Genomic DNA, 15,187 nt, shown 5'->3' on the forward strand with positions numbered 1-15,187 from the left:
GCAGCCCCAATGTAATCACAAGGGTTCTTAACAGCGGCGAGCCCTTCCCAGCTGCAAAGAACCAGAAGGATGGCAGTGTGAGAAAGACTCAGCCTGCCTTTGCTGGCTTTGCAGATTGAGGAAGGGGCCATGAGCCAAGGAACATGGGCAGCCTCAAAAGCTGGAAAAGACAAGAAATGGATTCTCCCCTACATCCTCCAGAAAGACTAGCCAGCACTTTGATCTTTGCCTGGTGAGAACCATGTCAGATTGACTTCCAGAACTGTAAGAAAATAAGTTTGTGTTTTAAGCCACTAAATTTGTGCTAATTCGTTATAGTAGCAATAGGAAATGAACACAGGCCACCTCTTCCATGAAGCCTTCCCTAATCACTCTGGTCCACTACAACTTTTCTCCTCCAATCCCACTTTGGACTTCTCAATCCACCTACAGCCTACCCTGCCCATTCCACAGCACACCAGTTATCTCATGTCTATCTTAGATTCCCAACCCTGAAACTGTATTCTATTCAAGTATAGAGAGTACGTTTTTGTTTGTTTTTACTTTTCTTTCATACCTCATTCAGTCCCCAAGAGTGCTGGTCACAAAAAAAGGTTTTCAAAAAGTTGTTCATTCAATGACACCATGTACGACCATATCCTCTTGGCCAACTTAAGTAAAATTCAATGCATGATGTCATAGATTAGCTATTAATAGTTCTGGTGTCCTAATTCAAAGAGCTATAACTGTAACATGGAGACACTTTCTCACAAATTTATTGCTAACAACCTATACATCCTTCTTAATTATAGCAAAAGAAACACAAACAGCTGATGTACAGCAAACGGTATGCTCCTTGAGGACATCTGTCCCAGTGTGGCACACTGTGGATAATCACCCATTGGTCAAATGGGTGGGTGGTTAAGGACCACACATAATAAGAACATTAAACACAGGAAAACAGTTGCATCTGATCAAGCAATTACTGAATATTGCAGGGTCTATTATAGTAAATCTATTATATTCCATACTCACTATTCCTTCTTGTTGGATAATGCTGTTATAATTAGTAGATTTTTCAAAGCCAATGATGTCTCCACTGTGACAGAACAGATAACAGAGAAATAATTTCAGTAAGCCACCTGTTTCTGAGCACAAGTATGAAGTAGTGTTCTTCTTCTTCTTTTTTTTTTTGCAGCAAGTTTACTTATATGGGGTATAACTTTTTTTCAAAACTCTCCTCCAAGTTCCTATACATGACAGGTGATTAGCACCTGCTTGGAGTTAAAAAAATTAATTTCTGTAACTGGGACAACCATGTATTTCTTTTGAGGGGTTTATTCCCCTTAGAAGTAAGGTTATGATGTTATCATGGGTAGAACTTGCTCCTGAGAGAAAAGAAAAATGTTCATGGAAATGAGGTCTTATACTTTCTGATTTGGGGCTTTTAAAAATGATGAATTCAGAAATGATAATATCCTCTGATGTATGTAACAGAGCACCTTCATGGAACAAGGAAATGGAGAATAATGAGATGTACATTGCATTTCACCATGACTTGGATTCATACCTTATAATGAAGATATTTGTACATCATGGAGAACAGATTCAGTCCTCTCCATGTGGTGTGGGATATTTTCCCTTTAATTCTGGGTATTTGAGAAACTGGGAGCCCAGAGACGACCCCCTTTGCACAGGAAATGTTTATTCTCTGGATGCCAGAGGTGGCATCTCCTTCCCAGTTCCCCCACCATTCTCAGAGCTGTAGCTGCTCTGTCCACTCCAAGTCAATACATATCCTTACACCTGATTGTTTCAACTCTAGGTAAACATAAAGAGAAGAGGAAGGCAGTAGACCAGTTGCTCTACTTCTGGAAACAAGGCAATGGTCTTCAAGGTAGGATGGCCTGGGAGGAGGTCAGAGTCCAGGGGTGCAGGGGAGATGGAGGTCAATGGCTTTCATCTCACACAGGGAGAGACTACAGCCCCTCCCATTCTCTCCAAATCCCCAGAAGCTCTCTGCTAAATGTTTGTGTCCGTCCAGTCTCCAATCCAAGTTGTGGGAAACTGGGCAGAATACTTGATACCCATCTGATCAATATTTTCACATAGTATTCTATTTCAAAACAGGGCAAATAGATTCAGGGTCTGGAAACAAAACCACTAGAAAGCCACCCTCTTCATCTTCCATCAAGAGTTGCTATCACAATGTACTTTGGAGTGTTCAACGGCAAGAGGGTTTCAGAATGTGGGATCTGTTCAACCTGGAGGGGAGATACCCCTCCACATAGCATGATGGATTGATGGATGATGCAAAGAGAGCCACAGGTGAAGAATTTGAGATGTCCTGGAATTCCACTTGTCATATCTCAATGATCTCTTGGGTAGGTATGGACAAAGATGGAGTTTCTCCAGGTAAAATCTGTAAGCAGCCCATTGTCACACAGGTTCTGGGACATTACCTCAAGACCAACAAACATAAATAAAACACTGGATAAAACCTAGAATGAAAGAAGACAGAAGAGGGGCACCTGGGTGGCTCAGTCAGTTAAGCATCTGCCTTTGGCTCAGGTCATGATCCCAGGGTCCTGGGACTGAGCCCCACATCAGGCTCCCTGCTCAGAGGGGAGTCTTCTTCTCCCTCTCCTTCTGCCCCTTCCCCCTGCTTGTGCTCTCTGTCTCACTCTCTCAAATAAAAAAAGAAAATCTTAAAAAAAAAGAAAAAAGAAGAAAATGTCAGAAATGAAAGTTCACTGAGTAAAGGGCTAATAGAAGAGGAATTAAATTAAAATATAGAGTCATCAGCCTTTAAGAGATGTCCTAAAAATCACTTGTGAGGCCTTTCCTCAACTAAATTGGAGGGAGAGCAATTTCTCTATAATTCCATATTGGGTTAATATGTTACCCTAATATATTTTCTTTGGAAAATGAATCCAAGACCATGGTATGAATATATTCAGCCCCATCCATCCCTCCATCCCTCCATCCCTCCATCCCTCCATCCCTCCATCCCTCCATCCCCCATTGCCTCATGAAATATTTATTGCATGCCTACAGGGTCAGGCATTGCACTAGGCCTTGGGGGATATAATTGCGATCATGGTGGACAGTCTGTTCTCACAGAGGTGACAGCCTATAGAGGAAAAAAGATGTTACATAAATAACTGCAAAGACATGGCATGGGCGTTAAGACAGTTGAAGTATAGGGTGTTAGGGGAATATATGTTGGGGGGCATGCTATTCCCTTATTAGTTTCAGTTTACATGGCTGTAAATTTGCAGCTTGATAAACTCAGGATGGTGTCACTTGTGATTAGGTAGCCCCTTTGGTTAGTACATATCACAACACTGTACTTAGACAGCACTTACTAAACTCTTTTGACGATGACAACAATCTTCATGGGACATTCCTTTAGCTACTTAGAAACAGGAGTCTGGAAGCTAGAAGGTTTGGTTTCTGACTTAAAGGAATGACAAGGGAAACCCTCCGCCTTATTGCTCAGTCCCTCTGCCCCAACCCTGATTCCGGTAGCTTTGGAAGCCAATCAGTTGAGAGTGATACTCTCAATTACTTAGGATTTATAAATGCAACTCCCAAGTTCCTGCCATGTGTTCAATGTGTAGTATATGAGTTTAATTCAACGGCCATTGAAAGGAGGGTGGTGTTACCCTCCTCACTATTAAAAGGAGGCTGAAAGCGAACTCCCTGCCATATAGAGGCCTTTGTGTGGCAGACTGGGGGACACAATCCCACTATTCTCACTGGGGCGTTATTTTATTTTTATAGCATTTAAATTGGGGGATTTTGCTCTTTGAAACAACAGTGACAGGAAACATAAAATCTCCTCTTCAAAGAGATGTGAAAAAAAATGCCCATCTCTTTCTGGCCAGACGGTGACAGCTCACTTGTTCAAAAGAATGGCAAGGCTGCCTCTTCTAACCTTTAGGATCCCTTAATATAGGTCAATGGCTCATAACATGGGTCTGGGCTTAGTGCAATCCTATCTATTTATTTAAAAAATTACCTCGTCTCCAAGGCCCCCTTCAAGCAAAGATGTATGAAAGTATACACCGGTTAGTGAGAGAGGAGGCGGCAATATCAGAGCCAGGCTACAAAGCAGGTGAGCAGAGGATCGCTGTTGGAGACCAGCCTGGTGGCAAAGAGGGGGATCCATGGAGGGCCATGTCAAGGGCTTTGGCACCCAGAGGATCTGGCCAACTAGGCCAAATGGACACAGCAGGCATTGGCCCCATGCTTAAATCTTAAGACAAGGCTGGGCTGAGCTAGAAAGGGAGACCGTGTTAGACCGCTGGGGTCTATCACTCAAAAGGAGGGGTAATGAGGGTAGGGAGGCCAAAGCAGCATGCGAGGTGACAGTTTCAGCTCTTGAGGTGCCAGTCAGGATGGCCTCATGTTCTAGGGGTCACTGCCACTGCATCACTTCCCGTGTGCGGTTCTGACTCAGTCCTTTGGGACATTTACTAGGTTGTGATCAAAAGCATAGTCATTGCTGAAATATGGCTCTAATAAAACCACATTAACATCCAGAGCCAGCCTTGCCATGATTGAAGGGCTTCCAGTCCAAGAGGTCTTCTTCCACCATTTCCTGAGGCCTCAGATGCTTTAATGGTACCAAGTCATGGTGAAGCCCATGGTTCAGGAGGGACCCTGAGTCAAGTCTGTCCTTGTCTTAAGATATGTACACTTGTGTTCCTGGTGAACTGTCTCCTCAGCTCCTGCTCCACAGGGTATAAGCCAGCCCAGGCCCAGGCTGTCAGGATTTAACCACTAGGGATAGGGAGGGGTCAGGAGGTGCTGCAAAGAGTCCCCTGGAAATGGAGGGAGAGAGACCTGGGAAGAAGGAAGGCTCAGAATTCACACAGTACAATAGAGAATCTCGAGCAGTCTCCCTGCTGAGCCTGGAGCCCAGTGTGGGGCTTGGTCTCACAACTCTGAGATCATGACCTGAGCCAAAATCAAGAGTTAGGTGCTTAACCGACTGAGCCACCAAGGCACCCCATTACGTTAGTTAGATTTTATGATCAATTTGGCTAAAGAAGGATCCAGCATGTGAAGAGGACTGCGATATGATTATATGGCACACAACTCATCTTTTTTTTTCTTCCATAAAATCTTTCAAATGCAATGTTAGCTTAATATGCTTTTTGGCATTTGACTTTCTTTTAGTCTAACTACAATTTGCATTCACATTCTCAGGTTTTGACATCATTTGTCATTAATCCAGACTTTCATTTACATCATTTTGGCCTTGTAATTTGTCCTCTCAAATCACTCCATCAGCAGTGAAACAACTTGGAGCAATTACAAAGGTAAGAGGATAAAAATGTAATAAACCTAATTCGTGGACCATACTTGTTTGGTGTCAGATTGCAGAGCAAAGGTGCTCATCTTCCAATCATTAAAGGATCTAATTTCAATTTTTACTCAAAGCACATGAATAATTATATTTCGGTTTGATTAGAAGATGAACTTGATGAATATTTTTATAGCTGAAATTAAAATAGTAAATATATGGAGTCATAGAAGGACGTGTGTCATTAGGATTGCAATATAAGCTTTCTTTGATATAATTTTGCTTCTACTAATGATACTAATCACTACAATCCACTGAGTATTTATTTGTTGCTGAGTGCTTTACTTTGTATTACCTAAATTCTTCCAACAATCCACAAGGTAGATAGATAATAATTCATTATTATCCCCATCTTATATATTGGAAAAGAGAAACAATTCCAAGAGCTAGAGACCCAGCTCTGACTCAGAGCCTCATCTCTGTTGCCCATTCTACTATTCGGTCTTGCGAGATGTATATGTAGGATAAAAAATAACGTACATGAGCAGGACAAAGTAAGACATCAGGTATTTGAAAAGAACTACCTTATTTTTAAAACTGGTTTGCTGAGTGTTGTTTGTGGATTAGTCATATTCTGCACTGGGGGCTGTTGCTTTTTATACTGCTTAACTGTACCCTGACCCATTAGATTTTATGAACAACTTAACTGCAAAATGATGACCGCAGGGAACACCCTGGGAAATGGTGAAAGTCTAATTCATTTACGTTCACCCTCCTGAAGTAAAACTCAGCAACCAGAAGTTAAGCTTCACCGGCAGACAGCAAATAGCACGTTGCCTTGTAGGAGCCAGCTCTGGCTGGAGCTTGGTGAGTGAGGGAGGCTTTGAGCAAATTGGATGGTCCAGTGTTCGCGAGCTTGGAAGCGTTACCTGCTTTTAAAATCTTTTCCAAGCAAGGGTGCAGTCTAGGGTATAATTCTCCACCTGTATGTTTCTTGAGCTGCTAGACAGCAACCGGGTAATGCATATTTTTTTAAACCTTAACAAGTTCTAACCAGCCTTGAAAACCATAGGGTGGACAGGGCCAAAAAGCAGGTTGCGACTTGGACACCTTATTAGTGCCTGAGAGTTAGGCCCTCTGGGGCTCCTCAGAGCCAGGTGGGCTCAGACACCGCTGGGTGCCATGGCTGCACAAACAGAAGGAAAAGGCGCCCTTCCTGGGTCTGGAGAAAGACTCTGAAGGAACTGCTGGTGTTCTCTCTGACATCATTAGGTCTGTGGTGCCCACAATTGCCCGGCTGACAGCTCCCTGTGAACTCACTCTCCTCAAGGGGGGTGTGGTCTGAAAGACGAACCCTTTGCCTTTCTGCTTTGTCGGCACAACTAGCCAGCTTTGGGCCCACAGCTCTGGATTCTGCAGGCTCAGGGCCCACCGAGGCAGCCCCCTGAGCTCATGAGCTGGCAGAAGAACAAAGGACCTAAGAACAAAGGCATGGAATGTTGAAGGCATGATTTTAGAAGCTTTTTAAAGGCTTTTAATATTCTAAGTTGGAAAAGCTGGGAGGGAGGGAGGGAGGGAGAGAGGGAGGGCAAGGGAGAGGTGGCGAGGAGATTGTTGTTGGGGAGGAATGAGGGCAAGGGTTAGTTTCCATATTTCCTGAGAGAAACATGAGACTCTGTACAATTGATTTCAGAATTTACGTTGGGTAGAATGGGGATTCATCTATTTGCAAAATGACAAAAAAGTTTTCCTTGGAACATACTAACAGGGATTTTTGTCTCAGAGGTAGAGCATAACAGTGAATTAGGCAGGGTTGTTTCTCTAGATGTGACAATAATACACACACACTCCCTCCATTCCCCCCTTCTCCCCAGACAATAATAAAGCATTTTATACTCTGGCCTTAATTCTTCAGTGAGTTTCTAGGTCAGCAATTATACCCAGGTCCAAGTCTCAATCTGGTTGCCAGCTAAACAGGATTGGAATCTGGGGAGGCCTATTCCCTGTAAAATTATGTTACCCCGGAGAGGGGAGCAGGAGGGAAAACGTTCTGGATTTTGTGAAGGGGTCCTTTTCATATGGTGCACACTGCATATTTATAGTTATTTTTCTTTTTCCGAAAAAAAAAAAAGAAAAAAGAAAAGCCTCAAACTTTTCATTTGCTTTGAAAATCAAACCTCGGTCTCTCCTTGGTTCAGGGCAGATGCTGCCTCAGCAGTTTTGAGTGAAATTCAGCACCAGTCCTGCTCTACCCCAGTGCAAGCGAATGCTGTTGACACACTTGACTCCCCAGCTGCTCCTATTCAGGTGTCCAGTGAAGGGGATCATCAGTGACGTCTTCCCTGACTCTGGATCATGTCCTTCTGTGGCTTCTGCTTGAGTGGAGGGAGGGGTGGGATGGATGGTGTCAGAGACCTGGGCATCAGAATTTCTATACTGATGAGCCTAATTGGAGCCGTCTTGGAGGACCAATATAGAGGAAAGAGGGAGGAGATAGAGGCTTATTTTGAGACTAAATTTATTTTAATTAGATATATGCTTCTTTGCAGTGCTTGGCAGTGGTGGTGAAGAGGAAGCAAAGTCCCCCAGAGCCACCTCTTTGCTACCAACCCTGGTTCCTTGCCAAATCTCTCTATGCTGATGCTCTTATTGGTGTTTCCATTTCTTTCCTTAACATAAGGTCGAGGGGGAACAAAAGACAACAGAATGCCCTTGAACAGCACCACTCAATAACTCAGAGGGTTGTTGCTGGGAATGGAATATATTCCACTCTAAGACACACCTAACAAGACATGCTCTTAAAAAACAAAACAAAATGAAACAACCCAACAACAACAACAAAACCTAAAAATTCAGATTCCTATTCTCTTAAGAAAGTTTTTGTAAATTAGGCCTCACATAGAGAAGTTCCTGCTTCACCAGGGCATTCAACGTTTAGGAACTACAAATATACTCATCTGTGGTTTGCTGGGGGTTCCCCTCTGTGTTTTAAACACTAGGGAGATCATGCTCTTCAAAGTGAATGTAAGAACATGCTTGAGCAGACGTAGATGCCCACTGCCCACTGGGGTTGAAGACTTCCAAGTGTGCAGGGCCCAGGAGTCCCTCTCACTGTGCGCCTCTTGACTCTAAGGAGTCCTGCTTGGTTAGGTAATGAGACCACTTAAGGTCTCCAGAGGAAGAACAACTGGGCTGCCATTGCAACTTGCACACAGAGGAATGTGCAGGAGAGTTCTTTGAAATAAAGGAAAGACCTGAACTCTGTGAGAAGAGAGAATGGGTGTGAGCAGAAGAAACAACAAGACCTCTGCAGATATGGCCTTGAGAAGTGGGCAGGGGAACACTGTGGGATACTTCATGGGACCTGTCCTCATGTAGGATTAGGCCTCATTTATTATTTGAAATTGAAATTTTTAATTGAGGTAACTGTAGATTGACATATACTAAGAGATGATTTGGAGAGCTTCCTTTTACACTCTGCCCAGTTTCCCCTAATGGTAACATTTTGCAAAACTATAGTACAATATCACAACCTGGATATTGACATTGATACTATTCACTGATCTTACTCAAATTTCCCAAGTTTTACTTACACTCATTTTTGTGTGTTTTTAATGCTATACGATTTTATCACCTGTGGAGATTTGTGTACCCATCCCACCACAGACAACATACAGAACACTCTCATGATCACAAGGATCCTTGTGTTGCCCCTCCATAACCATACCCGTCTCTTGCTTCTCTACCCCCAGGTCCCTGGCAACCACTAATTTGTCCTCTATTTAAAAATTGTGTCATTTCAGAATGTTTTATAAATGGAATCAAAAGATATGGAACCTTTTGAGAAAGGAGTTTTTTCACTCAGCATTTAGAGATTTATCCAAGCTGTTATATCAATAGTTTATTCCTCTTTGTTGCTGAGTAATATTCCACGGTATGGATGTACCAGAGTTTGTTTAACCATTCAGCCAATGAAAGAAATCAGGTTGGTTCTAATTTTTGGCTGTTGTAAAGAAAGCTGTTATGAACATCTATGTATGGGTTTTAATTTTTTATTGTTATTTTTTAAAAGATTTATTTATTTATTTTAGAGAAAGAGAGCACAAGCAGGAGGAGCAAGGAGAAGGAGAGAGAATCTCAAGCAGACTCTGCCCTGAGCGTGGAGTCTGACGAGGGGCTCCATCTCACAACTGTGAGATCACGACCTGAGCTGAAACCTATTGTGCCACGTAGGCACCCCTGTACGGGTTTTTATGTGGACATAATTTTTCATTTGTGTGGGATAAATGTCCAAGAGTACAATTGATGGTTTGGATGTTAATTGTATATTTAATTTTATAAAAACTGCCAAACTGGGGTGCCTGGGTGGCTCAGTGGTTAAGCGTCTGCCTTTAGCTCAGGTCATGATCCTGGGGTCCTGGGATTGAGCCCTGCATTGGGCGCCCTGCTCAGTGGGGAGTCTGCTTCTCCCTCTCCCTCTACTGTTCCCCCTGCTTACGCTTTTTCTCTGTTGAATAAGTAAAATCTTAAAAAAACAAAACAAACAAATCTGTCAAACTATTTGGCATTCCTACCATCAATGTATGAGTGATGCAGCTCCTCTGACTCCTCATCGACATTTGGTGGTTGTTGCTGTTTTTTTATTTTAGTCAGTCTGATAGGTATACAGTTATATTCCATTGTGGTGTTAATTTGCATTTCCATAATGATTAATGATGCTGATCATTCTTTCATGTGCTTATGTGCCACCTGTATATATCCTCTTCAGTGAGATGTATATTTTGTGTCTTTTGCCTATTTTCTAACTGCATTATTTTTTTACTGTTGAGTTTTGAGAATTCTTTATATATACTAGGTACTAGTCCTTTGATGGATATGTAGCTTCAAATACTTTTTCCTAATTTGTAGATTGTCTTTCCATCCCCTTCATAGTCTTTCACAGAACAAAATTTTTAATTTTGATAAGGTCCAACTTATTAGCTTTTCCTTTTATGGACTGTGGTTTTGGTGTCAAGTCTTAGAATTTTTTGCTTAACCCTAGGTCCCAAAGATTTTCTTTTTTTTTAAGTTTAATATTTTTATGGTTTAAAAGTAAGACTGATCCATTTTGAGTTAATTTTTGTATAAGTTGTGAAGTTTAGTTGTGAGGGTCGTCCCCTGCCCCCCACATGTGGGTATCTAGTTGTTCCAGCACCATTTGTTGAGAATCTACTCTCCCTCCATTGAATTACTTTTGCACATTTGTGAAAAGCCAGTTGAACATATTTGAGTGGGTCTATTTCTGGCTTCTCTACTCTGTTCCATTGATCTGTGTGTGTGCCTCCACCAAAACCATGCTGCTGTCTTGATTACTGTAGCTACATTACAGTAGTGTTTCCTCCCACTTGATTCTTCTTTGTCAAGACTGTTTGAACTATTTTAAGGCCTTGCCTTTCCACATAACTTTTAGAACAAACTTGTCTATGTCTACAAAAAAACCTTGCTGGGATTTTTTTTTTAAACAACTTCACTGAGAGATAATTCACATACCATACAATTCACCATTTAAAGAGTGCAATTCAATGTTTTCTTCACATATTCACAGGGTCATACAATTGCGCAGAAAAGAGATAACATAGTGGTATTGAGACTGTTCTCCTTAGACAGGCCTGCTTGCAAGACTGGCCCGTGGCTGGAGTCTGGGAACTTGGTTCCCAGAGTGTTCCCAGTCAACAGTTAACTGATAAGAGTGGTTCCCTGTGCCTAGACTGTTTGTGCAAACAATATAGTTTATGTTGAATAACATACTTTCTTTTTGGGAATCTGTCATTTTGGCGCATGCTAGGAAGAATGTGCTTATGACCAGCCCCCACTAAAAACTTTGAGTGTGGATTCTCCTAATGGGCCTACCTGAGCAGAACTATCACATATGTGTTGCTGTATTTTTGTTGCACAGAGAAGTGTGCTCTGTGTGACCCCTCATGGGAGAGCAAGAGCATATAGAGGCCTGCACATGGATTCCTTCAGAACTCTGCCTCTTTTCCCCTTATGCTCCAACTGTATATCCTTACTATATCTCTGTAGTATATTTTAGCCATGGGTACGAATATATTGTTTTTGGTTTGCCTGGTTTACCTTGTGCCACTGGGGCTCCCTACTGGTACAGCCTGAGGGAGCTGGAGGGCTTTTCCAAGACTGGGTGGGGGATTTCTCTCTGTGGAGTGGGGGTTCCCTCCATTGGTGCTCCCCAGCTGCCTCTGGGTGGAATGGGGACAGAGGCTTCCTGGACTAGGCCACTTGCTATAGCTGGGTCTCCCTTGACAGATTAGCTCACACCCTTTAGTGTATCTTTTGGTGGAAAAGGGGTGTCTCAGACCCAGCAAGTAATGAGAGTGCCTTCTCTGGCTCTTTGTTTTTGGTCAGACTCCCTCTTGCTGCCCCTTGCCTGATATTATTAGAGGAACAAGGGGAGGAATGAGTCTACCCAGATGCCTTGTCTTGCAAGGTAGGGGGTTGGGGGTTGGAAAACAGTGGGTCTGGGTGAGTGGGGGGAAGACAGAGGGTGCCCTATCACTGTGCTGGTTGCGCAGTCTTGGGGTCCCAAACCAGCTCACTTTCTTCTTAACACCTTTCAGAGTTTTCCTTTGTTTGCTTCTTGCATTACTTCCAGTGTTTACAGTTGTGTTTAGCAGGGAGGAACAGAAAGAAATGGATCTATGCCATCTTATTCCAACCAAAATCCCTACCATCAGATTTCAACTCATCATGTTTTAATTTGTTAGGCACAATCATATAATCAAGCATTCAAATTACTGGCAACATTAATTTGTAATATATACATGGTCTACTTTCAGAAGGTTTCTGAGGCAGCTTGGATGATGTACATGGAACAAGATAGTGTAGATTCATTTTTCCTTGCTGCCTCCCTCTAATACAAATAATTATCCTGGAACTTTTTCAGTGGGTCATGACAAAAGGGCTCTTAATCCTGGAAAGAAGGTGGACTGACTAGAGAAGAGACAGTATGTTGAGTGCCCTGGGTTTTCTTTTCATGTCCCATACACAGCTGGGCTGGGTACTGGAGAGACCTGTAGCCCAGAACTGTCAGTAGGCATAGACCTAAATCCCAAGAAAAACCTGCACTCTCTGAACAAAGGACCAGGAGAGGGAAAATTAACAGAGACCTATAGAGGGCTGCAACTTGCTTCTAGAGCATGGGCTGGCAACCCAGTCTGACCACAGTGGCAGCCTCAACATCCTGGTGGGCTGACCCACTCCCCACCCCCAACTCCCCACCCAGGGTACCGACAGGTGGGCTGATCCACCTGCATAGACAGTACCGAATCCTTTGGCTGATTCAATGGAGCACAGAAGGGCAGGGATGCTACCCACAGGAGCAATGCCAGCAGAACCTGGTATTTTCTGCCTGACACCAACTGACGTAAAGGGACCCAGGCCCAGCCACTCTGGCTCTCTGCATTCCCCACAGAAGGTGGCCCAGGGAAGCAGCTTCAGCCCCTGTAGGTAGCACCAGTAAGGAAACGATCAGAAGTCCCTGCAGTGCCAGAAGAATGAAGCAGACCAGAACAGTATGCAAGGGCTCTGAAAACTAAACTGTCTTTGGGACAACAGCACACAAAAGTAGGCCAGAACCTACATGCTCCACCTAAACAGGGTGACTGCCTGCTAAAGAAGATTTAAACAGGATTGAAAATCTAACATCATAACCCAAATGCTCAGGATACAATAGAAAAATCAATAGAAAATGCCCAGGATACAAGAGAAAAATATAGAGATCAATGGAACAGAATAGAAGGGCCAGTAATAAACCCACACATATATGGTCAATTAATTACAACAAAGCAGCCAAGAATATACAATAGTCTTTTCAATAAATGATGTTAGGGAAACTGGACAGTCACATGCAAAAAAAGAAAACTTCCATATGCTACAAAAATTAAGTCAAAATGGGTTAAATACTTGAGTGTAAGACCTGAAGCCATAAAACTCCTAGAAGAAAACAGGTAGTAAGCTCCTTGACATCAGTCTTGGCAATGATTTTTTCGGATTTGACACCAAAAGCAAAGACAACAAAAGCAAAAATAAACAAGACTACATTGAACTAAAAACCTTCTACACAGCAAAGAAAACCAGCAACAAAATAAAAAGCAACCTACTTAATGGGAGAAAATATTTGCAAATCATTTATCTGATAAAGGGTTAATATCCAAAATATATAAACATACAACTCAATAGCAAAAAAAAAAAAAAATCTGATTTACAAATGGGCAGAAGATCTGAATAGTCATTTTCCAAAGAAGACATACAGATGGCCAACAGGTTTATGAAAAGATACTCAACATCAGCAGTGATCAGGGAAATTCAATCAAACCACAATCAGATATCACTTCACACCTGTCAGAACGGCTAATACCAAAAAGACAAGGAATAGTAAGTGTTGGCGAGGATGCAGGGAAAGTGAACTTGTGCACTGTTGGTAGGAACATAAATTGGTACAACAACCACTGTGGAAAACGGTATGGAGCTTCCTCAAAAAATTAAATATAGAATTACCATATGATCCAGCAATCTCACTTCTGGGTATTTATCCAAAGAAAATGAAAACATTAACACGAAAAGGTATCTGCACCCCTATGTTCAACACAATGTTATTTATAACAGACAAGATATGGAGACAACCTAAATGTACATTGACATTTGAATGGATAAAGAAAATGTGGTGCGTGTATTCCACACAATGGAATACTACTCAGCCATAAAAGAGAATGACTTCTTGCCATTTGTGACAATAGGAATGCACCTTGAGGATGGTATGCTAAGTGAGGTAAGTCAGACAGAGAAAGACAAGTACTGCATGGTCTCACCTATAGGTGGAATCTAAAAAACAACCTCCCACCCAAAAAAAGCAAAAAAACAGGCTCAGAGATATAGAGAACAGATTGGTGGTTGCCAGAGGGGGTGGGGGGATGGAAAATTGGAAATTTGTACCTTTGACTCAGTTATAAAATAAGTAAGTCCTGGGGGAGTAATATACAGTTTGGTGACTATATTAATAACACTATATTGCATATTTTAAGGTTGCTAAGAGAGTAGATCTTAAGAGTCCTCATCACAAGAAAAACATTTTGTAATTACATATGGATGTTAACTAGATTTTACTGTGGTGATCATTTTGCAACATATGCGAACATCAAATCATTATGTTGTATACCTGAAACTAATGTGATGTTGTATGTCAATTATACAGAAGGAAGGAAGGAAGGAAGCAAAAGAAAAGCACCCATAATACCAAGAATTAGGTAAGCCACAATTTGAATGAGAAAAGATAACAAACTGACACCAATATTAAGATGATTTAGATGTTGGAATTATTTGACAAAAATTTTCAAGTGGCCATTATAAAAATACTCTAACAAGTAGTTATAAATTCTCTTAAAACAAACGAAAAAACAGAAAACCTCCATAAAAAAAATAGAAGTTATACAAAAGAACCAAATGGGAATGATAGAACTGAAAAATACAATGACCAAAATAATAACCATACACATAATACCATGAAAAAAATCATAGATATGATAAAATGAATACATCAAGGTCAAGAGCAATATGCGTAGTCATATTAAATGTTTACTGTGTACCAGGTGCTGTTTCAAGCATTTTCCTTGTATTAATTCATTTAATCTTCATAACAGTCCTATGAAGTAGACATTATTATCCTTATTTAAAAAAAATTTTTTTGAGAGAGAGCACACATGGGGGTGGTGTGGGGCAGGGGGAGAGGGAGAGACAGAATTGGGGCTCAGTCTCACAACCCTGGGATCATGACCTGAGCCGAAATCAAGAGTTGGACGCTTAACCGACTGAGCCATTCAGGTGCCCCAATACTATTATCCT

The 15,187-nt window shown here is 41.9% G+C and overlaps 1 protein-coding gene across 9 annotated transcripts in view; it reads right to left on the reverse strand.

The window, feature by feature from the left end:
- RFX8 (RFX family member 8, lacking RFX DNA binding domain) overlaps positions 1 to 15,187 on the reverse strand; it is a 251,754-nt gene that overhangs the window by 26,077 nt on the left and 210,490 nt on the right. For 7 of the 9 annotated variants that reach the window (XM_027622412.2, XM_027622418.2, XM_027622415.2 and 4 more), the window contains one exon: positions 1,015 to 1,078. The exons of 1 other annotated variant lie outside the window; for it this stretch is intronic. In XM_027622412.2, coding sequence (XP_027478213.2) covers positions 1,015 to 1,078 — 64 coding nt within the window. Of the gene's footprint in view, positions 1 to 1,014; positions 1,079 to 7,470; positions 7,540 to 15,187 lie in introns of those variants that run through there. One more of the 9 variants, XM_027622416.1, reaches the window with a different exon arrangement.

Source organism: Zalophus californianus, chromosome 8 (genome assembly GCF_009762305.2).
Source record: "Zalophus californianus isolate mZalCal1 chromosome 8, mZalCal1.pri.v2, whole genome shotgun sequence".
Taxonomy (NCBI): Eukaryota; Metazoa; Chordata; class Mammalia; order Carnivora; family Otariidae; genus Zalophus; species Zalophus californianus.